Consider the following 24,140-nt stretch of genomic DNA (forward strand, 5'->3'; position numbering starts at 1 on the left):
AAAAATATATGTGAAGAAACATAGGTATGAAAATATTACACTGGATTGGGATTCTTTCTCTCCCACAAAGGTTTTCAGTCCTCAGGACCAATAGTGTAGGGTTACCTGGCATGACTTGGCACTTAGTGGGAGACTGGTAGCAGGGACATAGAAGGCTGCTGTCAGTAACAGCATGACATCATTTCTAGGAAAACCCAGAAATGAGGTCATGCCCCTCTAGGAATTTCCAGAAACGCTATGATAAAACCTAGAGAGGACTGGCATCACTTTCAAGGTTTCCCCAGAAGTGACATTACCCCATTGGCCTGACTACCTTTTAAAAAAATTTTCTCATGCCATCGCTCTGAGTGGTGGTGGGAAACAGGAGCTGGGTTGAGGATTCCCTGACTCCACAAGGAGGTTGGCAATCTTGAAAAGTTACCATGCATAATATGTCTGAATACAAATCAGAAGATAGTAGGTTTAACTTCTGCCTAGATTCCTGCTTTCGTGGGGAGGACCCATAGCTCAGTGGTAAAGCAAATGATTGACAAGAAGAAGTTTCAAGCTGCAATTCCTGTTGTAGCAGAAAGCAGTACTTGGAGAGGCAAGCACCATCAGTGAGAGTAGAAGACACTGGGTCAAATGAACCAAGGGTAAGACCAAGTAGGAGGAAATTTCATACGCTCATATATGTTCCAGTGCATCCTTCTATGATACAGTTATCAATTAAGATACATTTAGAGTAAAAATAGAGGTTAAATTGTTCAGTAGGGTTTAATTTTGTATCAATATATGGTTAAGAGCATAAGTAGAGCTCTGCTGGATCAGACCAGAGAGTGGTCCATGAAGTCCACCATCCTGTTTCACACAGTGGCCAACCAGTTGACCTGGAGGGCCAAACAAACAGGGCATACAGGCCAAGGTCCTCCCCTGATGCCACCTCCCAGCTCCGAGAGTCAGAGGTTTGCTGCCTGTATATGGAGACTAGCCGTTATTAATGGACTCCTCCTTCGTGTATCTGCCTAACCCCCTTTTAAAGTTTACACTGAATACTTACGGGCACTGTACGTACACACACCTACATACCTCATGGTCCTCCAGATCCTGTTCTAAGCAGAGAACCTTTTTCAGGGTAGCTGCAGCAAGCCTCTTCCGCTTCTGTACCAGTATTTTTTCCTCCATACATAATTCATACCCCAAACGTACATCTAGGCCTCTTGGCCTTACATAGAATCCAAGGACAGAACAAACAACAGGTCAATGTACTGCATTTTATTAATAATTCACAGTATATTATAAAGCTACTTAATCATGCCCATGGCTTTACACAGACATAAGATGTGTATGACAGACTGAATGAAAAGCCACAAGTAATCTTAGGACACACAAATCTTAATATTCACTGCATATCTTTTTATGAATCCTACAATGTTTGTACACAGTTAATAAGCTACACTGCAATCTTTGTAGCCTACAGACAGTGTTCTAAGTCCCTCTCATTTCAGTGAAGCTTCTTCAGACTGTACCATCCACTTCAGCGCAGTACAGATACACTTCCTCCTATCCTCCTTGTTATCATGCTTGCTTGCAGAAGAACCTCACAGTCTCTCAGCTTCACTGCTGACTTTGGTTGTTGCCAGGAGTGGACTGGGCATTGAACTCACCAGGACATTTCCAGGCAGGCCACTGTCCTGCAGAGGGAGTGGGAAAGAAAGTCCCTTCCTACGGGCCAGGCATCTTAAGAGCCAGCCAACCCAACTGACTGTTGCATGCACTAAAAGGCCTGGAGCCACCTGTATTCAAGTCTCAAACAACCTGTCAAACAAGCAGCTGCAGATCAGCTTCTCAGGGCCAAGCTACACATGACGAAAGACACTTGCCTGGCAAGTGGATTGAGTGGAGGGCAAGTGAACAGGGAGAAATACACTTGCCGTTCAAGTGTCATTTGTCACTTGTAGCTTGGCCCTCAGACAGGGATTTTGGCAGTGGAGAACTTGCTGATCCAGAAGCTGAAGCCTTGCCAATTAGGCAAAGTTTCTCATGCACACCCAAAGCCCTGCTTTGGCCTGCAGTCCTGATTCAAAGAGCAGAGTCAGCAAACACTTGCAAGGAGCTCAGAAACTGGCAGAGCATGAGGGGGGGGGAGTGGTAAAATTAGTTTACTGTGCCATGCACAATAATAGCTTGACCATTAGCTGCTCCCAGGACTTCACCTGCAGGTGGGGGTGCCTGTTCCATTGCAGTGCCATTTCCCCAACACCCTATGAATCCTGAGCTCCCTTCACTTGCACTCTAAAAAGGATCAAGAAGACCTCACATATATATATTCAGAAGTCCCACTCTTCAGTGGGGTTTACTCTCACACAAGAGTGCAATAAATGGCAGTCATATAAAGCAATCCTTAATTACAGGTGGGCGTGGACCGGGAAAATGCCATGGTCCACTAGCCCATGGTCTATCAAATCAAATCAAATTTATTATTACAGTCCTAGACCAGCAAAAGAATTACAGGAATGATCAGTATTACAGAGATAAACAAGAGAATACAGATTAAAAGATACCTCAGTAACATAATAGATTACATTGCCTTACATTGCCTTAAAATATTTAAAATATTTAAAATATTTAAAATATTTAAAAATATTTAAAATTTAAATTTCAGCATATCATAAAAACCAGGTACCATAAAACCATAAGACAAAACTGTCTTTAGTTGGTAATGAACAAACTCCTGTTCTTTATTACCATCCAACCAAACTTAGCAACCTTATATGTTATATCCTAGGATCTATCCGAGATCATTTTTGAAAGTAGAAAAGCTCTATGTCTACCTGGATGGGCAGAAAGTATAGGCCTTATGTAAACTTCTTGTAGTGGGTCAGGATCAAACAGTAACACCTTGAATCTGTTTAAGTCGTGTTGTCTCTCTCAACCTCTATTATTCTCTGCTTAATGGCCTTTTTGGCTTGATTATAACCCATACTGAGCAGTAATTGCTGTGATAAGCCATAGGAGGCTAGTTTACTATCTATCTTGCTAGCCCAAGATGGTGTACAATGATCAGTTAGCATTAGATTTACAAGTCCTTTAGGGAAAACAGTTAGCTTTAACCAATGAAGAATTGCTGCAATCCATAATCTGGCCCCTACTGTTATCAGGCCTGCGTCCAGTCAGATTGCAGCATTTGTAGTACAAGGGGGGACCTGAAAAATACCTCTCAGAAATTTTGACTGTGTTATTTCCATCGAGGTACAGTTGGATTTAATACTCTGGTTTCTCTTCAGATTGCATAAATCTTTCGCCCATGGTCTATCAATTTTCACAGACCATGGACCACAAATTTTTCACGGACCAGCCCGTTCATGGACCAGTTTGTCAGTCCATGGTCTATCACTTCCAGGGGCCCTAAGACCACCCCCTTCACATTCAGAGATGCCAAACTCACAGCAAGACTTCAACAGGTTCTCCTCCAGCCACCCTCCAAGTTTGGCCAAGATTGCATTTTGGAGGTCTGAGTTACAGACCCCCAAAGTGGCCACCCCCAGGAAACTTCCAGTAGATACTAGGAGTTGTAAATGCCAATTGACATGCATTGGCTTGCAGCACCAAAAACTTGCAATGAAGCAAAATCAAACAGAAACATGGGGGGAAGAACCCCCTCACTCTCCAAACAGACACTTCCCAGCTGTTGCCTAGGAAATTAATTCTTCCTCCTTGCTCGCATAGAGAAGAATGGGAGCTCTCTGCTTGGCAGGCAGAGCTGCCTATCAAGGTTTTGAGGGCTAAGATTGGTGTTCCCATGGCTGCAGAACATCCACCCCTCCATTTCCCAGGGAATTAAGTCTTCCTCCTTGCTCACATAGAGAAGAATGGGAGCTCTCTGCTTGGCAGGCAGAGCTGCCTATCAAGGTTTTGAGGGCTAAGATTGGTGTTCCCACGGCTGCAGAACATCCACCCCTCCATTTCCCAGGGAATTAAGTCTTCCTCCTTGCTCGCATAGAGAAGAATGGGAGCTCTCTGCTTGGCAGGCAGAGCTGCCTATCACGGTTTTGAGGGCTAAGATTGGCGTTCCCGTGACTGCAGAACATCCACCCTCCGTTGCCTAGGGAATTAATTCTTCCTCCTTGCTCACATAGAACAGAATGGGAGCTCTCTGGTTGACAGGCATAGCTGCCTATCAAGGTTTTGAGGGCTAAGACTGGTGTTCCCATGGCTGCAGAATGTCCACCCCTCCTTTGCCTAGATAATTAATTCTTCATCCTTGTTCACATAAAGAAGAATGGGAGCTCTCTGGCAGAGCTGCCTATCAAGTTTGTAAGGGCTGCAGAAGGTCTGTGGACATCCCCTCCATTGCCTAGGGAATTGATAGATCAGAGCCAGGATGTCAGGACTCATGGACCACAGACCAATGGACTGACCCAAACAGACCAAAGTTTGTGAAAAAGGTGAATCCTATGAACCATGTGTTCGCAAACCACAAACCAGGCTGGGCCATGTCACATTTAGGTCCATTTTCTGGACTGTGCCCAGCTCTATCCTTAATATATCTCAATAAATCATAAGTGGATGTAAGTGTATTTAAGAAAGCAGCTTAACCTCATCTGTGTTACTAAGAAGTAAGAGCCACTGACTTCTCAGGGACTGACTTCACCCAGTAAGTATGATGAATAAATTGCACCCTCAAATCTCTTTTATCCAGAGATCACACAATGCCCACCTATTTTGGTTTGTAGCCTGTGTCAGAACTTAATTTCAGCTTGATCTTAGATCTGGATTGAACTGAATGGAATCTGGGTTACCAACTCCATGTTGGGAAACTCCTGGAGATTCAGGGGCAGAGCATGGAGGGGGGCCTAAATAGGGCATAATCCCATAGAGTCCACCCCCCAAAGCAGCCATTCTCTCCAGAGGAAATGATCTCTGTGGTCATCAGTTGAAATTGTGGGAGATCTATAATAATGATGATAATAACATTTGATTTATATACCCCCCCTTCAGGATAACTTAACACCCACTCAAAGCAATTTACAAAGTATGTTATTATTATCCTCAGAACAATTACCCCGTGAGGTGGGTGGGGCTGAGAGAGCTCTGTAAGAGCCATGGCTGACTCAAGGTCACCCAGCTGGCTTCAAGTGGAGGAGTGAGGAATGGAACTTGCTTCTCCAGATTAGAGTCCCACCACTCATAACCATCACACCAAACTGGCTCTAGGCCCTACCTGGAGGCTAGCAACCCTAGTTCTGATTAGACAGCATAGGCTTGAGAAGTCAAGTATAAAGACAGGGTGTCTTTGCAGTGTGGTGCTTTTTGTCACAACCATTTTAGCTTCCCAATCCACCTGTAGTTACTGCCATAACATGCCATAACATATCAGTCAAAATTCTTCAGTGAGAGATTTTTAAAAAAAAGACAGCTGACCACCTGTTGAACTTGTCTAATCACCAACTCCTCTAGGGGATCTCTCCCATATATTTCCTTCTTTTACACACACAAGGAATTCACATATAAATGTATGTATGGGAGTCTCATATAATTCTTAAGGATCCATTTATTTAAAGAGCTCAGTAGTCTCTTTTCAAGGATTTCAAAGCAATATATGATGTAGTAAAAATACCTAGACAAGGTGGACATTATCTAAATAAACAATCATAAGAATCTTAAAATATTAAAATTATTATTGAACAAAACCAGATGACAGCAATATAAAAGCTTGAACAAGTATTAAAAAGCCATCAGAACAAAAAAAACCTTTTAAAGGAATACCTTCAATGATGGCTCTAGTTGAACCACACAAAGTAAGGCATTCTAAAGCTCTGGGGCAGCTACAGAGAAGGTCCTGCTGCAAATGGAGGTCAACTTAGCCTTCCTGTGAGACAGAACCTCAATTCAAAGGGAGAGGGGATATATAGAAGAAGATGCTGTCTGTGATAAACTTTACCTAGGACATTTAGGGCTCTATAGGCTAAATCGAGCACCTTCAACCAAAAACACACAGAAAACCAGTGACACTGGCTTTAACACTGACATAATGTATGTTCAGTAACACTCCAGCTGTGGAATTTTGCATCTGCTGAAGTTTCTGACTAATATTTAAGGGTAGCCCCACATAAAGCACATTATAGTAACAGACTAAAGATAATTAAGGGATGGATGATAGTGACAAAGTCTTGATTTTCCAGCAGAGGACATAGATGATGAGTCAGCCAAAGGTGAAAAACCACTGCCACTACTACTACCTGAGAATCCAGGGGCATAGAAGAATCCAAGGACAGCCTCAAGCTGCAAACTTCATCTGTCAAGGAGAGTGAATTTTAGCTTATAGAGCCTTTTCCTGGATTGATCATCCAACCCACCAGAATCACTTCAATTTTATCTGGACTGACTGGTGCATTTCTGACGCAAGAAAAAACCCAGATAGGCTAAGTCCTCTAAGTGAAAAAGAATGATATAAAATTATATCTTACCAATCTTGTACCTTCATATTTAAATCAATAGTTTTGTTCTGAGGATTAAATCAAAATGAAATATTGTTAGTGTGGAAGAGATTTTCAGATGGCTTGAACCCAGAGGGGACCCATACCTTCATAGGCTGTCCCAGTCATCATTGTATCACAATTTCTACAAGGCCTTAGCATCTAGTGCTGGACCATTCCCCATCTCCAGGATTTAAATGTACCTCCTTTACAACAAGGGTGGCCTGAACACAATGTTTTCATACTTTCTACAACCACAGACAGACCCAGAGCTCTTGTTCATCTCTTCATTAGAAACACACACACACAAAAACTCCTACTATATTAGATAAATATAAATAAATGGCTCAATTGTACTGGCCACCACATTGACAAACATATAGGCTCAAGGAGAGCTGTGGTGGAATGATGTCCGATGGTATAGTTTGTAGACACATGATGCAGCAGCTTGCTAAAGCTACGCATGTCTTGTGTGGTCAGGATAGATGATCTTCTGATCCTATATCACCTTTAGTTCCATAGAAGAAAGGCTGGATAAAAAGGCAAGTAATAAAATACATAAATAAATGTTGCAACTTTTGATGTTAGCTTGGTCCACAGTAAAAAAAAAAATTATCAGCATAATGGGGCTTCCCTGCCTTGTATCTTCCAGAGCAGCCCAGAATAATGCCTAAAATGTTGCTCCTGGGAGGGGAGGCTGTAGGAACATCTTGAGGAAGGAAATCACCCAAAATCAGCCCCCTTTCCATTAGCAGACATTTTCCAAGGGACTCAACAACACACTGTGCTGGCACGTCAGTGTGGTTTGGTGCTACTATGATAGTAACAGCCCTTTCAACTTATTTAGGGAACTTATTTATTAAGGATATTATACACCACCTCTTCAGATACCTGTTTGAGCACAAATAAAAACAAAATGATAAAACAGTATAATTAAAACATGCTATTAAAAGCAAGCCATGATCATAAAAAAACCATTCTAACAATATCCATTAAACACACCACAACTAAAAAGAGAGGGGGGACTTATTTAAAGGGTACAAAGAAATTTTTTGGACTGGTCACTAAAAGACAATACGTGTTGGGTGTACCTCAAAGACACTGCTTAGAAGAGGCACCACCACTGAAAATGCCCTCTTTTTAGTCACCACTCACCTCATGTCTGCCAGTGGGTACACAGACAGGGCTTAACAGGTGGTGGCAGTCCTTAAATTATTCCAGTTCCAAATGTTTGGGGCCTTAAACATAATAAACCAGCAGTTGAATTGATTCAGCAACCAATCAGAAATATTTTATGTCAGTAAAGAGGTTTGGCAGTCAGAAATGGTCTAATAACAAGCTGGCTTACACTTACAACATAAATGGCTCTCTGGCCACTATAACGCCATTTGGGTCTGTGTGACAGTTTACATCAGAGTTATATTACTAACTGAATGCAATGTAGTTCCATTGACAAGCAGCACTGGAGAAAAACCTATCTCACCTAGGATACCACTTGAGTTGCATCATCATAAGGTACACAAGGACTACAATGATCAGTATCTATAACATCAAATCACTATGAAATACATGGAGTTGCAGGTGATTCCATTCTACCTTTAGAAAAAAATAACTGGGGGGAAAGACTAAAATAGGAAGGAGTGGCATAGTGGAATGCAAGTAACATAACAAGATGACTCAGAAAAAAATGCTTATGCATTGGGCAAGAGGAGATTTGGACAGGTACAGTTTTTTTTATAGATGTGTTCTGGATGACTCTGGTCAGGCCTAATTCAGATATAAATGTGCACTTAAGAAGCCCTAAGCATCTAGTTAGCTTCCCTGTATCAAATCATTTAACTGCTGGCAAGAGGTACACCACAAATAATGTAATAGGTTTGTTACTAGATGAATCTCTGCTTCCATTCTATGCCTGTATTATTAAAACATGATTATTCAGCATTCTTTATATTCAGCATTCATATTTATATTTGTTTATAATTTATATTCAGCCTTTATATTCAGCCTTCAATCAACAGAAAATCATACCATCCGTTATAACTACATAGATCATTAAAGGAGAGCAATTACGTAAGTCTGAGAAAGTATCTTACCCAAAGATAAGCAGGTCACAGGCAAAGAGCTCCTTCTAGGAAGCAGCTCCCCATCAATTCAGCGTCTCATATTTATAGGGTTTCAGAATCAACTCCTAACAATAACTGACTGTCCTGCTACAAAAGGGCTCACATTCTTGGCTAACTAATGAGCTTATCACTTCAAACACCAGCCAAAGTTATCTATGAAACATCTTCTTAAAGTATATACAAATTGTTAGTTCATTCTTACCACATTTATCTTAACAAAGTCTATGTAAAATTAGTGATTACAAGTTTCTCATTCATATGAGTATCTTTTAGCTCTCAACTAGTACACCCATCCTTTTATTGTACCTCCAACTGTATCTCAGTTTCAGATGTTCTCTGCACCTGGGCCTCAAAATATGTTATCTATTGATATGGGTTAAACAGCTCTCCTAATCTACACCCGGCCTTAAACTGTGTTACACTTGTTTCATGCCCCTCTCCAAGGCTGTTCTATTCTAGACCTCTGGACGTCCTTCACGGCATGTCTAGCCATGGGGCCAGGCTAGCCCTGTTTCTATGTGCAAAGACATCTATGATTTTCTTGGTCAAATCTAGCAACACTTCCCCTATATTTCTAGCTATATCCATGACAGATGGATGAGAAAAGATATACTGGCTGAGGTTTTCATTCTGTACAATTATTAAAAGTACAGGAGTTCTCTTCTGCATTAGGTCACCTATTGGAACATTTAAAATCTACATTTTAAAAAGCATCTAATTAAATAATTATCAATAGATAGCTGACCTTGGTTTCTAAGCAACTATAATTTAGCTGTTCTTCTTTCTGCCTGTATCTTGAAAGCCTAGCATACTGTTGCATCAACAGGAGTTGCTCTAATAAAACACAGTATATCATGTTTTAGAACTCTGGCGTAGTTGGTAATTAGATCCTTTCCTAGTCAGCTTACTTTCAAAGTGTGTTACACTGCAACTGAAACAGAGTCACAATTTTCTTTTTTTTTCTTTTTTTCTTTTTTTTAGAAAATTTTTATTAGGTGAGAATATTAATATACAACTTTCAAATAGCATCTCATTATCCTTTCCCCCACCCTTTCCCTCCCCCCCTTTTCCAAGACTTCCAACAGCTTTCCAACCCTATAACCTAATCTATTCCCAATCTGTCCCCTTTTTCTGTAACTCCTTATCTCCTGTTTACTTACCCTTTTATTCAACTAAGCCCTATCTATTAACTTCAAAAATATTGTTATAAACTTAAAATCTATTATCAGTTGGATAATATATCTACTCAGAGTCACACTTTTCTGAGTCCATGAACTTCAATGAGGTTAGAACTACACATGGACACAAACAGTATTACGAACGGAAAAAACCCACAAACAGCCCGTCCATCTGTTCGCGAACAAGCTGTTCATGAGGCTCCATTCTAAACGAACAAGTGGTCCTTGCAAGCCTCGTTCATTGCCTTTGTCAGCCGTTTGTCAAGCCAGACAGTCTGGGGCCTTTCAATCAATTCCCCTGGCAACGGCAGGGACTGAACTCTGTCTGAACTCCTTCTGGCTTTCCTTCTGGCTTTAACCCTTCAAAGTACTTCCAGCAGAAAGTCCCATTTTTGCCACTGTGAAGAGAAAATGACAACAAAGGGGGAGAGCCATGCATCATGCCTTTCCCAGGGTGCAATCTCTCTGAAACTTGGGGGAGGGGGTCTTTGAAGGACAGTGAGGACTATGTTCCCTGCAAATTTGGTGTGTACTGGATATTGGGAAGGTCAGTTCGTAACTCCTCAAAGTAGCTGCCTTCCAACAGGCAGTTCCGTTTTTGCCACTGTGAACAGAAAATGACAGCAAAGGGGGAAACACATGGATCATGCCTTTCCTGGTGTGCAATCTCTCTGAAACTTGGGGAGTCTTCACAGGACAGTGAGGACTATGTCCTCCGCAAATTTGGTGGGTATTGGACACTGGGAAGGTCAGTTTGTAACCCCTCAAAGCAGCTTCCACCAGAGAGTCCCATTTTTGCCACTGTGAAGAGAAAATGACAACAAAGGGAAGGACCCATGGATCATGCCTTTCCTGGGGTGCAATCTCTCTGAAACTTGGGGGGTCTTCAGAGGACAGTGAGGACTATGTCCCCTGCAAACTTGATGGGTGTTGGACATTGGGAAGGTCAGTTTGTAACCCCTTTAAGTAGCTGCCTTCCAACAGGCAGTCCCATTTTTGCTACTGTGAAAAGAAAATGCCAGCAAGGGGGGGCATATGGATCATGCCTTTTCCGAGGTGCAATCTCTCTGAATCTTGGGGGTCTTCGGAGGACAGTGAAGATTATGTCCTCTGCAAATTTGGTGGGTATTGGATATTGGGAAGGTCAGTTTGTGGGGTGTTTAAAGGGTCCTGCCCCTTGCACGGGGCAGGAAAGGGCCCTTTAAACTATCAGCTGGCAGGCAGCAGGGGGGAATTCCCCCTGCCACCTGCCAGCTGATAGTTTAAAGGGATCTTTAAGGGGCCACGAACAACGAACATGTTTGTGAACAGGGTCATCGTCGTTACTGTTCATTGTTCGTTGTTCATGGATGGCAACGAACAACGAACAGCTTGTTCAGGGTTTTTTTTCTGTTCGTGCCCACCTAGTTAGAACTATGTAACTCTAGTTAGGATAGCAGCGTACAGCACCCAGGTACTGATAGCAACACAAGTTTCAGTACCTGTGGAGACAATCAAAATGATGTAGCATCTTTATCTTGCATGTCCTCCCTAAACAGCTCATATGATGGGCCACTGAAGTTGAGATGCCACATCACATAAATATCATAGATGTTATTGGGGGGGGGCAAAGAGAATGGTGCAGAAGCAGCTACATATCTCTTACAACATCTTGTTCTGCTCTGAAAATGCATGGAAACTTCCTGACAACTGTAGTGAACAAGACTCTGTGTGTCATGAGTCAGTCTCAGCCTCGACTGGCCACCTTACCTCTTGCCCCAGAGTCCTCCTTAGAGGATGAGCAGGAAGAGCCAGCAGGGGCTACTCTAGAGCCAGAGCCAGCCATGGAGGAGCCAGCAGGATCTACTCTGGAGTCAGAGCCAGCCGTGACAGCTGCTGCTCTGAAGGAAACTCAGCAGAAGCAGCCAGAAGCCTCTGCAGAGGCTGTTGGAGATGAGGAGCAGCCAGAAACCTCTCAAGAGGCTGTTGGAGACAAAGACTCCCCCAGAGCAAAAGAGAAATCTTGGCGCCCTGGGCAAGCTGAGAAGAGGAAAAATAAAGCAAAGACAGCTCTGTTGGAGAGGAGAAAAAGTGCTTGTTTGCAGGCACAGCATTGGCTGGGGCTATTAGGCAAAGAGACAACACCTGCTCCTCGTTAGGACAGTATAAGAGAGAGAAGCTGAAGAAGCCAAGTGTGGAAGCAATTCAGCTTACCACTCCCTGTGACCAGAGCTCTGCTCCTGGAAGCGCCTGACCTGTCCTTGGCTTGTGCCCTGACCAGCTCTGTTTCTTGATTGATTGGACTCTGACCTCAGCCTGCCTTCTGACTTCCCTTCTGCCTGCTCCCCTCTCTGATTGACATATTGGCTTTGACACTTGGCCTGACTTCTGGACTCTCGTTTGCTGGCTCCTTGACTACTGACTTCCTGGCAACTAACCTTGGGACCATCTGCAGTACCAGTGAGCCACCTGCCTGTCGTGGCCAGCCCTGAGCATGACACTGTGTAAGAATAATAGTAATAACTGTGCTTATATAGCACTCTTCCATCAAGAGCCATGAACAAAGGTGATGATATTATTATCCCCACAATGCAGCTGGGGAGCTGGGGCTGAGAGGAGTGGCTTACCAAAGGCCACCTAGTAAGTGTTGGTAATGCAGGATAAGTAAGTAAGCAGTGCAATTCAGAGAGCTCAGCTAAGCATTTATGCATGTGCACTGATGAGGCAATAAATTCACACAGAGCTCACTTATTTCAGTAAAGCAAATAAGAGTCCTTTTATTTAGAAACTCCACTCAGGATAGGAAAGAGGAGAGAGAGAATCTAATCTATCTAAGCTAGGATGCTGGTGGATACAGGGAGCAAGCCCTGCGTCCTCCATGGTGGCAAGATGGAGAGAGTGTGTGTGTGTTTGTACTTGAGGGAGATGGAGGAGGAGGAAGGAAGTTCCCTGAGAATAGCAGATAGAGCAGTACAGTGAGTCTTCTTCTCTATGTCTCTAATTATATTGTAAGCCACTTGTTATGACCCTTTGCTTTCTCTTGGGTAGATTTTGCCTTTAATCTTTCCCTTACACCCTCTAGGTAGACTGCTTCCACCAGGAATATTATATTCCAAGATATTTTATTTAAATTTTCCCTTTGGTAATGTGCTTAAGCGTCAGGCTCCTTCGTGGTTCTATGTGGCCCTGAGGATAAGAATGGGATATAGCAATGACAGCCACACTGAGATATAACAAAACAAAATAAACTTTTATTTTTTCAAGAAGCGTATCGGTTTCATAAAAGTAGTTCTCAGTTCTTAAAGTTACTTCAGTTAAATTCATTCACACAGATCTCTTCTAAGGCTTCACACACAGTTAGCCTCTTTCTCTAACTCAATATTTCTCACAGATGTGCTTAAAGTTACTCAGGCTGCACACAGCTTGCCTGCTTTCCTCTGACTCAATATTTCTCTTACAGAAATGCTTAAAACTCCTCAGGCAGCACACAACTAGCCTCTCTTTCTCTAACTCTCATTCACAGAAATATTAAACCTGCTCAAGCAGCACACAGCTGGCCTCTCTTTCCCTGACTGAGTGTTCTTTCACAAACATGCTCAGTTCAGGTTCCACACAGGTTATATTTCTCTCATAAATACTTCAACATACTCAGGCAGCACATAGCTAGCCTGCTTTCTTCTGACTGAAACCTTTCTCTCTGCACTGTCAGTCTCAAACTGCATTCACTCCGCCTACACTCTCAGTCATCAACCAATCATATCTTTTCTTTTTTGTAGATGCGGAAAAAGCATTTGACAATTTGAACTGGGATTTTATGTTTGCCACTATGGAAAAGCTGCAAATGGGAGAAAAGTTCACACAAGCAGTTAAAGGAATTTACAAAGACCAGTGTGCAGCGATTGTAGTTAATTATGATTTGACTAAAAAATTGAAAATAGGTAAAGGTACAAGACAAGGTTGCCCATTATCTCCATTGTTGTTCATTTTGATTTTGGAAATTTTGTTGATTCAAATTCGAGAGGACGATACAATCCGTGGCATAAAAATAAAGGAATTTTCCTACAAAGTCAGGGCATTTGTGGATGATGTAATGTTGATAGTGGAAGAGCCAATAGACAATATGCCAAAAATAATGGATAAAATAAAGGAATTTGGTGATTTGACGGGATTTTATGTGAACAAAAAGAAGTCGAAGATACTGTGTAAGAACATGACGAAGCAAAAACAGCAAGAACTAATGGATATAACGGACTGTGAGGTAGCTAATAAAGTGAAATATTTAGGAATTGAGTTGACTGCAAAAAATATAGATTTATTTAAAAATAATTATGAGAAACTGTGGCAATAAATAGAAAGAGATTTGATAAAATGGAATAAATCAAATTTGTCATGGTTGGGAAGAATAGCAGCAGTGAAGATGAATGTGCTACCACGTGTGATGTTTTTGCTGCAAACTATTCCAGTTATCCGAGACTTCAAACAATTTGACAAATGGCAAAGAAAAATTTCAGACTTTGTGTGGGCAGGCAGGAAACCCCGAGTGAAAATGAAGGTATTACAAGACTCGAAAGAAAAAGGGGGGCTGCAACTGCCAAACATAAGATTATATTACGAAGCAATTTGTCTGACATGGTTAAAAGATTGGATAACGTTAAAAGACCGTAAACTGATGACTTTGGAGGGACATAAAAAGTTGTTTGAATGGCATGCCTATTTGTGGTATGATAAAGTTAAAGCGGACTCTATGTTTTTGCATCACTATATCAGAAGAAGCCTTTTCACAATCTGGAAGAAATATAAGAATTACATGGAAAGTGGTATCCCTTCATGGGTGGTACCATATGAAGTAATAGATCCGAGAACTGTTTATAATGAACAACAATGTTTAACTTATAAAGAGATAATGTCGATAGAACATAGAATACCAAAAATAAAGACACAAGAAGAGTTATCTCCTCACTATGGATGGTTTCAATATAGACAAATTAGGGATCTTTACAACTCGGACTGTCTAAAGGGAGAAATAAGACTAAAAAACTCGGAGTTAGAAGAAGTGATTCTACAAGAAGGCAAAAAAGATATTTCGAAAATATACAAAATACTTTAAAAATGATATACGGAAGACGAGACAGTCAAAGTCCTGATGGTGAAATGGGCAATAAACCTTCATAAAAAAATAACAATGGAATCATGGGAATACTTGTGGAAAAATACTTTGAAGATTTCAACTTGTACCAACATTAAAGAGAATGTATACAAAATGATGTATAGGTGGTATTTAACGCCTAAGAAGATTGCGCATGGAAATGCAAATATGTCAGATAAATGCTGGAAATGTAAAAAGCATGAAGGATCATTTTATCATATGTGGTGGACGTGTGAGGTAGCTAAGCAATACTGGGGAGATATAATAGAAATAATTAATGAGGTTTTGCAAACCCAAATAAATAAGAACCCAGAGTTGTTGCTACTGAACTTGGGAATGGAAGAAGTTCCAAGGCAGTACAGAACATTGTTATTTTACATGACTACAGCAGCAAGACTTTTGTATGTGCAGAAATGGAAAGTGCAAGAAATACCAACTATAGAAGATTGGATTTACAAATTGCTGTACATGGCTGAGATGGACAAAATGACAAGAAAACTTAAAGATCTTGATCCAGGAGAATATATTGCAGACTGGGAGAAATTGAAACAATATCTAGAAAAAAATGGGATGTGAAAGGAGGATTGTGGCAGTTTGAGAATTATTAATATGTGACTTTATAAAGGGGAGAGAGAAGTAACTTTACCATTAATGGGGAAACTTAGCTATTAATAAATCTAAGCTAATATTAGTAATAAGGAGATTGTATTAAAAATAGATAGTTTAAACAGTGAAATGTAGATTGATATATTAGAAAATTGGAGATATAGAAGAATTTGAACATGCTTAGAATAAGTGATATAACATATATAGGATTTAGAAAAATTATGGTTAAGAGTAATTTGAGTAATAAGAGGGGTTTGGGGTTGGAAAGCTGTTGGAAGTCAGTAAGGAGGGGGGGGAAAGGGGGGGCTGATATAATTTAGATAAGACGGGGAAATTGTGTACTGAATAACATTGTATATACTCACCAATAAAAAATTTTTTAAAACCAATCATATCACTCACTCTTCCCTCTCTCTCACCCCCACTCTTCACCGATCTCACACCAATCATTTAAAGATACATGCACACATTTACTTGAAATCATTACACCCCTTCTGTAACCTGAGACCAGAAAAAAGGGACAATATACAAGTCCTTCATTTCTTACAGTAAGCTCATGGCAATAGTGGGATTCGAACCAGCAGAATGATGGCTCACAACCCAATCATTTAACCACTATACTACAGTAGTTAACAACAGTAAATATAAAGGGCTTTTTTGGTCCTGGCTCCAACCTGGTGGAACTCTCTGTCTACTGAGACCAGGGCCTGGCAGGACCTACTATCTTTCCTCCGGGAATGTGAGGCTGGGCCAGGTCTCCACTGGCCTGGAAAAAGAAGAGAAAAATCTGAACCCTCCTCACTAGAGCTATCCACCATCCGGCCTTTTAAATTAGTGAATACTGACTGCTGCCATCTTGCCATTTATTATATTATATTATATGATGTGTTGTTTGGAATTTTTAAAACATTTTACTGCTTTTATGATGTATAAATTGTATGATGTGTTTTAACTGATGTAATCCACCCTGAGCCTGCTTGCAGAGAAGGCAAAATAAAAGTTCAAAGTAAATAAAATAAATAAAATAAGAAACCATGAGGATTGAAACAATGCCACATGACCTTTCCATATGATATGTATCTTCCTCTCTCCCACACAATCCCTGGAGTATCATATTGGGTGAGATTCTGCTAATTTCCCCCCATATCTAATTATGTAATCACTAGTTTTTCCACATCCCATATAGCAAAATGTTTGCCTGCCCACTCCTAAGTTTTTTACAGTTCTGTGTATTATTGTAAAAATAATCTTAAATAACATTATCTTTACCAGGGCTTTTTTTCAGCTGGAACGCGGTGGAACGCAGTTCCGGAACCTCTTGAAAATGGTCACATGGCTGGTGGCCCCTCCCCCATCTCCAGACAGAGGGGAGTTGAGATTGCCCTCCGCGCCGCTCAGCGGCGCAGAGGGCAATCTCAACTCCCCTCTGTCTGAGATGAGGGGGCGGGGCCACCAGCCATGTGACCATTTTCTCCGAGGGCAACCCACTGAGTTCCATCACCTCTTTTCCCAGAAAAAAAGCCCCGATCTTTACTTTGTACAATAATAAATTGATGTCTTCCAAGTTTTATGTTCTAGGTGCTCTCCAACTTATTTATTCCACACTGTGACAAATATTTACCTTGTCTATGGGTACTTCCTTTTTGATAGAAACAGGGTCCAGAGGCAAAGTGAAGCAAACTTTTTCTTCTGTGTTAGCATTTCCACAAGGAGTAGGCTAAAAGAAAAGCACACACACCAAGATGCGCTAAATTGTTCAGCACAGAAATACTTCCAGTTAACTGTTCATCAACTAAAATATGTAATTGCTTTCTATTGGAAGTTTTACAATCTCTACAAGATCTACTGAGACACGGTGTTAAATTTAGTAATGAATTCCAGTTTGAAATTACCTTCCACAGCTGCTAGCATTCCATGTAGTGATGTGTGGGAACATCTGGGAGAGATTTCCAAATGGGGCTTCTTTAGCAAATTTGATAATGAGCAGATCTTGGGATATTGCACCACACTGAAGGAAGTAATTCGCCTCCTTCTAGAGCTACCCGAATTGCTATACATGTAAAAAGAAGAGGCATCCTTTTGCTGGCCCAGAACACCACATGTATTGCAGGGTGTCAGTCCTTGGCAGATAGATTCCCCAAGTTCTCCACAGTGAACACTGTATTGGTTGAAGTAACTTTATTAGAGATCCATCAAGTTCAAGGTGCTCAGACAACTGAATTGGCAGAAGTGACGTGAATGGGGTCAGTTGTGTTAGTTATAGGAAAGGTTCCCGCCATTGGGATAGGGACCGTTAAAGTTTGGGTGCGAAAGAGCTGGGGGGCGGGGTGAAGAGGAGAAGCTTGGTTTAGGCTAGACAGAACAAAGAATGAAATCATCTCAGTTCCCAAGAAGGATACATTTCGAGCCAGCCACAGCCAGCCTTCAAGGATGCTTGCTGGAGGCAGCAAGGAAAGAGAAAGTAAATACTTGCAAGATAACCTTCTGCCTTAACATCATTAAGGAACTTTTCATGCCCTCAAAGGACCAGTACATAACACATAATACATTCATGGCAGATATGCAGACAGGCATATATGACACAGGGTATTTAAAACAACATTTTGAGATCTTTGTATACCAAGTTCTACATACAACCCAGAACTCAGAATAACTAGGGGGAATAAGCACTCTTAAAATGAAAAGGGTTTTTATTGAGATGACATAAGCCAAATTAAACAACTGTTACAAGAAAAGAACATGGGTGGGGAACAGGGTCTGCCATCAGTGCGGTATGCTTTTGGCGGCTACCATAACATGGGCACACGCCTGCTGGGATCCCCAGGTACAAGGCCTTCCCTCATGCTAGACGGCTGGGGCGGTAGGTACTTGATGGGGGGATCCATGGCCTGGCTGGCCAGGTTGCAGTCATTCGAGAGATAGCCTACACCCAGGGCTTTGGGGCTCGCCCAGGCAGGTCAAGGCGGAGGTCCAGAGTTGATCCCATGGCTTGACCTGTACCGCTTAGTTAGCCCTTGCCGTGGTTTATGTTTAATGGTCATGTTAATAAATGGCCCTTTAATTCCAAGCCTGTGTCCTGTCTCTTCATTCTGGCTGGGGTTGCAAAGGGTTTTTAATGAGATGACATAAGCCAAATTAAACAACTGTTATAAGAAAAGAGAGTTTGCAAAGCAACAAATCAAAAACCTCTCTCTAACAGCTACCTGTTTATAAGGGAAAACAAAGGCGGGAGGGAGCATACGACCTGTCCTGTAGAGTATGGAAATCCTGTAGAATCCTGATGTTAAAAGCAGAAGAGTGAGTGTAGCGACAGAGACCAGCTTGTCTCTCCAAGGAACCTATGCCACATAGGAGCAGTAGCTGGAGAAACTGCTGCAAAGTATTGAGAATTCATGGACTATATTTATAATACAGATGTTCATGATCTGGAACGTGCTGGTCATACGTTGAGACAATAAGTGAACAAAAGACCAGGAGAGACGGCTGTCTCTGGGAAGATGATGACTCTATGATAAGGCTAATCACCTGCTAGACCCTGCCCTGCATTAAGGCTATCAGAAAACCTAAGCACCCAAATTTAAAGTGGCGAGGAAGCTGATATTGAAAAGAGGAGTTTTCCATGTTTGCGTGAAAGTTTAAAAAATGTATCCTGGAGGACATTTGGAGAAACACAGACCAAAGGCTGGGTGAATAACAAGAATAAGGAGAGGGCAGAAATCTTCATGTACAGTCACTAAGATAAGGGGAGGAACTAGCTGGGGCCAGTCCATTGCTCATTGTCTTGGAGACCTGGGTTGTTCATTAACCTTTTGGCTCCACTTTGAAAAAATCCTCCTGACTCTATATACTTAAAGTATATTCCTACCTATTTATGGTGACCATCTAATGTATGTGATAAAGTAAACTCTGGCCCACAAAAATGTACGCCACAATAACTGTTTTGTCTTTAGAGTGCCACAAGACTCTTTGTGGTGTCCAAGAGAGAAAGAATCCAAAGGTGCTCTTCCATAGGCACAATAGTACTTATGCCCTAAGTTCAGCACTACCACTGGGTGAGGAGGATAGGTTATTTTTGCTTATTCTCTTCTTCCATTGCAAACTCCACTTCGTCTCCATGCTATTCATAAGGATTCCCCAATCCCCAGAATCAGAATGGGAGACGCTTCCACAGAAGAGGGAAGGGGATAAAGTCATGTTCAGTGAGCTTCATTCTAATCATGAAAATTTGAAGCCAACTTTTTTGAGAAATTTATTTCCTAAAATTGCACCGAAATGCCACTTGAATCCAAACTAGTGGTCAGACTTCATCTGACTCCATGAACTACATCAACAACTACAATGGTCAAGAGAGAAAAATGTTCTAGATTTGCCTCTCTACTGAGCAATCCCTGGCTCCTAAGCCTTTGTTTTATCTGAGTCTGTGCCAGGATAAGGCCAGCCTCTGTGGCTCTGATGGAACACCCCAATCGACTGAATGTACATAATAGGTCTTGAATAGAATTCATGCCATTCCTTCTCCCCATGGCAGTTTTGAGAAGCAATTTTGAGTAAAAGGAAAGCAAGTTAAGGGAAACTGTGGAAGAGTTTAAATGGCTGCTGCTTACAGTCATAGGACTGCAAGAGGTGAAGTGTTGCTACAATGCCTGCATCAGGACCAATGTGCTCAGTCTTACAAGTTATAGCTGTATTGGTCAGAAAGAGATCATGGATAATATTTTGTCGAAGGCTTTCATGGCCGGAGAGCAATGGTTGTTGTGGATTTTCCGGGCTGTATAGCCGTGGTCTTGGCATTGTAGTTCCTGACGTTTCGCCAGCAGCTGTGGCTGGCATCTTCAGAGGTGTAGCACCAAAAGACACAGATCTCTCAGTGTCACAGAAAAAACTGATGCACTTAAATAGCTTTATGAATTTTAAAAAAATGAATGGAATACATACAAAGCATGTGGTATATAATTTCTTTGATGAGTCAATTTCCAACACAGATTGCTGATATTTTACGTAGTGAAACACAACAGGATCAGTGGAATGCATAGCAGAGCTCAGTGAGAAGTTCTCTGTTTCTTCACAGGATCCTTGCACAGTAAATGTTAAGCTTTTATCTACACGGAAAAAACAAAAAAAAAACCCTACCGTTATTCCTCTTGTTCATAAACCTGAATCCCCTATGTAAAATTTTACTCAGTTCATAAACCTGAATTTCCTATGTAAAATAAAACAAAATTAACCACAATATGTAATTTGGACTAATGAAGAATGTAGCTTTATTTCTACACTTTTATTCTAGCACTGCCACATCTTGAATGTCCAGGAAGGCATCATAGCTATGGCTGAAAAATAATGGTGTTTCCCAGTGCCCAATATTCTATAGAACATTGCCCCTCCCCCATGTTACACCCTGAGGTATACACCAGAAATGAAAAGGGTAGACACATGAATAGCTATTCGGGAGTGAGGAGGTTGGCTGAATAACAGTTGTGGAACCTCAATTTGAATTGGGATCCTGGTGCAGGAGAGAGACCTATAATCTTTGTATCCCATTTTCCTTATATAAATAATTCCTCAGCCCTACCCCAACTATGTAAAATACACAGGTATTTGTAAGGTGCCTATCAATAGTTACTTGGGCTAAGGTTGCCAGTCCCCTGCTGGGGGCAGGAATCCCCCACTCCCACCCTCCACTCCCTCCCCTGCTTACCTGGCCAGAGGGGGAGGCATGGGCCTCCCAGGGGTGCACTCTCAGGCACTCTCCTGCACACCCTATCCAGCCTGAACTGGTCCAAATCAGGCCACTGTGGAGTGGGGGAGCACTCCATAGCGGCCCAATCCAGGCCGAATTGGCCCAAATCTGGCCTGATTTGGGCCTGATCCAGCCCAATTTGTGCCGAATCTAGCCCAATTTCCCCCACCCCCACAGAGTGTGGGAGCACTTTCAGGGCAGCCACGGCCTGCACGATGATGGCACTTCCCAGAAGTGACATCATCGTGCAGGCCCAGGAGCATGCCTGCACACGAAAAACAGCAGAGCAAGTAGGTGCTGGGTCCCCTACCTCTGGCCAGGAGGACAGGGGGACCTGGCAACCCTACTTGGGGCAAATGACATCCACATGTATATGTTTGAAAAAAATGGGATAAGAAAGGTTAAATTCCTCCTTTTCCATTTTCATGGCCTTTGTCTGAATCCTATCCTACAGTTTTTAAAGCATCGGATTTCCTAATCACAGATTGACAGGGTCATGCCTAACTGGGCCCATGAAAGGGGGCACATCCTTATAATTGCCCTCTGTTGCACGTGAAATTGTAGATCATTGACAGTTTTCTTTTTCTGTTAAAAGCATTGATGAAGAGGATGAGATGTTTTTCAACAGATACAAATAAAGGAAATTCACATAATTCCATATTATTCCAAGGGCCTAAAAAAAGGCATCCTCATCACCATCACCATATTTCATATACTGTGATATACCCAACAAGTTGCATAGCTCAGGAGGGATTTTGCTGTGGGTTTCCCATATCCAAATTCTCTCGTCATTATAAACTGTGATTGCTGCCTCTTATGGATTTCATCAAGGATTATATACTTTTAAAAACACGAAGTGTTACTGTCATGAATCAGCCTCAACCTGACGTGCAGCAGCCTCGACCTGCCACCTTGCCGCTTGCCCCAGAGTCCTCCTCAGAGGGCAAGGATCTGGAAGAGCCAGCAGGGTCTACAATAGAGCCAGCTGTAGCACCAGAAGGAGCTGCCAGGGACCTCGGGGGAGGCTGTTGTACATGAAGACTCCCACAAAGCAAAGGAGAAAACTGAGCCTCCCAAGCCAGCTGAGAAAAGGAAGAATAAGGCAAAGGCAGCTGTGTGGGAAAGGAGGAGTGATTGCTTGCAGGCACAGCAGGGACTTCTGAGAATGAGGCAAGACTATCAGAGGAAGAGACAACACCTGCATCTCATTAGAGCAACATATAAAGGGAGACACTGTGCAGAGCTCAGCTTGGAAGCAACTTCATTTACCACTCCCTGTGACCAGCAGCTCTGTGCTTGGAAGCTCCAGACCTGACCTTGCCTAGTACCGTGCCCTGCCTGGAATTGACTTACTGGATTCTGACCTTGGCCTGTCTCTTGGACTCTCTCTCTTGCCTGCTCCTCTATCTGACTGATGTTCTGGCAACTGACCTCAGAGTGGCTTGGGAACTCTTAGTAAAGCTGCACTTAGGTTCACTACTGGTGAGCCACCCGCCTGCCTCGGTGCCCAGGACGGGCGCTCATGCCTTGAGCATGACAGTTACTTTCAGAAAAGCTACTTTCATCATTATTGTTTTTATGTATCAATCCAACGCAATATAAGTCAACTGCATACTTGGAATTCAGGTTACTAGATCATTAAATGATTAAGAAGGTAGAGCTCACATAATTTCACCCCCTTTTGATACGTCATTCATTGATGGCACAATCCTAAACATGAATACTTGGAAGTAAGCACCATTGTGGTCAGTGTGGCTTACAATCAGAGACGTGTATTTAGCATTGCATCCATATGAGAATACTAACATGAAGCAGTACAACTTCTGGGTGGAAACTCACACAGTTCAATCCTGCCAACTATCAAAATGTGCAAAGTACTAATTTTTCCACTTCAACATTCACATGAGACCATTGCTGAGACCCATGTGCTTCCCTGATCACATGTTCATTTGTGCAATTGAGTATTTTTGTAAGTGAAGAAAGCAGTCTACTATGTGAACCAGTCAACGGCTTTAATAGGGTACAACTCTGATCAAAATGAATGCACTGTTGGTATTTAGGAGAAACTATAGCAACAACTCACCATAGTTACATAGTAGTTAGTGTTTAACAATGCAACCTAAAGAAATTATAAATTGGATGAAAATATCAAAGCAAATGGGGGGGGGGACAATGGTCCAAAACATATATCTAGAAATGTTTAAAAAGCAGACTTCAAAAAGTGAAAAATGTTTTGAAATAAAGGTCTATGTATATTTGAGAGAAATAACAACCTGTTGGCTCCTTCTTCATCTTTTCCATGTCTACCTGTACCTCCAAGCAGGAAATTTCACGAGACTATAATAAGAAGAAAAAAAGACAACAAAGAAATCAAACAATTGAATCTCATTTTATGTTATTAATCAGAATAGCCAGCTGTGGAGAAATAGGTCATTATTTCACTTAAGCTCAGGGCAACTAAACAACAGAACTATAACCACTCTGCAATATACTATTAGCTGTAGTACATTAGTAAACTGTAGAAAGCTGTAGTACTCCCAATATTTGTCTAAATAGCCTGCTCCTGGACTATTTTAATGATTTTTTAAAAATTATTGTTGATTTTATGTTTTTGTGATTTTAGTGTATTTTTTAATGTTGGTAGCCGCCCTGAGCCCATTTGTGGGGAGGGCAGGGTATACATTGAATAAAATAAATGAATAAATAATAAATAAATTAGCTGTAGAGCCAGAACTAAATTTGCCTGGTTTACTGTGCAATCCTAAACAGAATTACTCCACTCTAAGACCATTAAATCAATGGGCTTAGACTGGAGTAATTCTGTTTAAGGTTTCACTGTTAATTACATGTAATTAATATCATTTTCAGAAGCATCTTTGATGCATTCCTTCTGGGATATTTTGTTGTAAAATT

At 41.6% G+C, this 24,140-nt stretch overlaps 1 protein-coding gene across 4 annotated transcripts in view; it reads right to left on the minus strand.

Annotated features, from left to right (window-relative positions):
• The window catches only part of LOC129324358 (cytosolic phospholipase A2 epsilon-like), an 84,644-nt gene that overhangs the window by 31,197 nt on the left and 29,307 nt on the right, over positions 1 to 24,140 (minus strand). For all 4 annotated transcript variants that reach the window (XM_054971586.1, XM_054971585.1, XM_054971583.1 and 1 more), the window contains 5 exons: positions 23,501 to 23,564; positions 20,426 to 20,589; positions 17,112 to 17,207; positions 6,450 to 6,487; positions 1,069 to 1,204 (listed from right to left, as the gene is read on the minus strand). In XM_054971586.1, the coding sequence (XP_054827561.1) occupies positions 1,069 to 1,204; positions 6,450 to 6,487; positions 17,112 to 17,207; positions 20,426 to 20,589; positions 23,501 to 23,564 (498 nt within the window). The remainder of the gene's footprint in view (positions 1 to 1,068; positions 1,205 to 6,449; positions 6,488 to 17,111; positions 17,208 to 20,425; positions 20,590 to 23,500; positions 23,565 to 24,140) is intronic.

The sequence above is a fragment of the Eublepharis macularius genome, chromosome 2 (genome assembly GCF_028583425.1).
Source record: "Eublepharis macularius isolate TG4126 chromosome 2, MPM_Emac_v1.0, whole genome shotgun sequence".
NCBI classification, from domain to species: domain Eukaryota; kingdom Metazoa; phylum Chordata; class Lepidosauria; order Squamata; family Eublepharidae; genus Eublepharis; species Eublepharis macularius.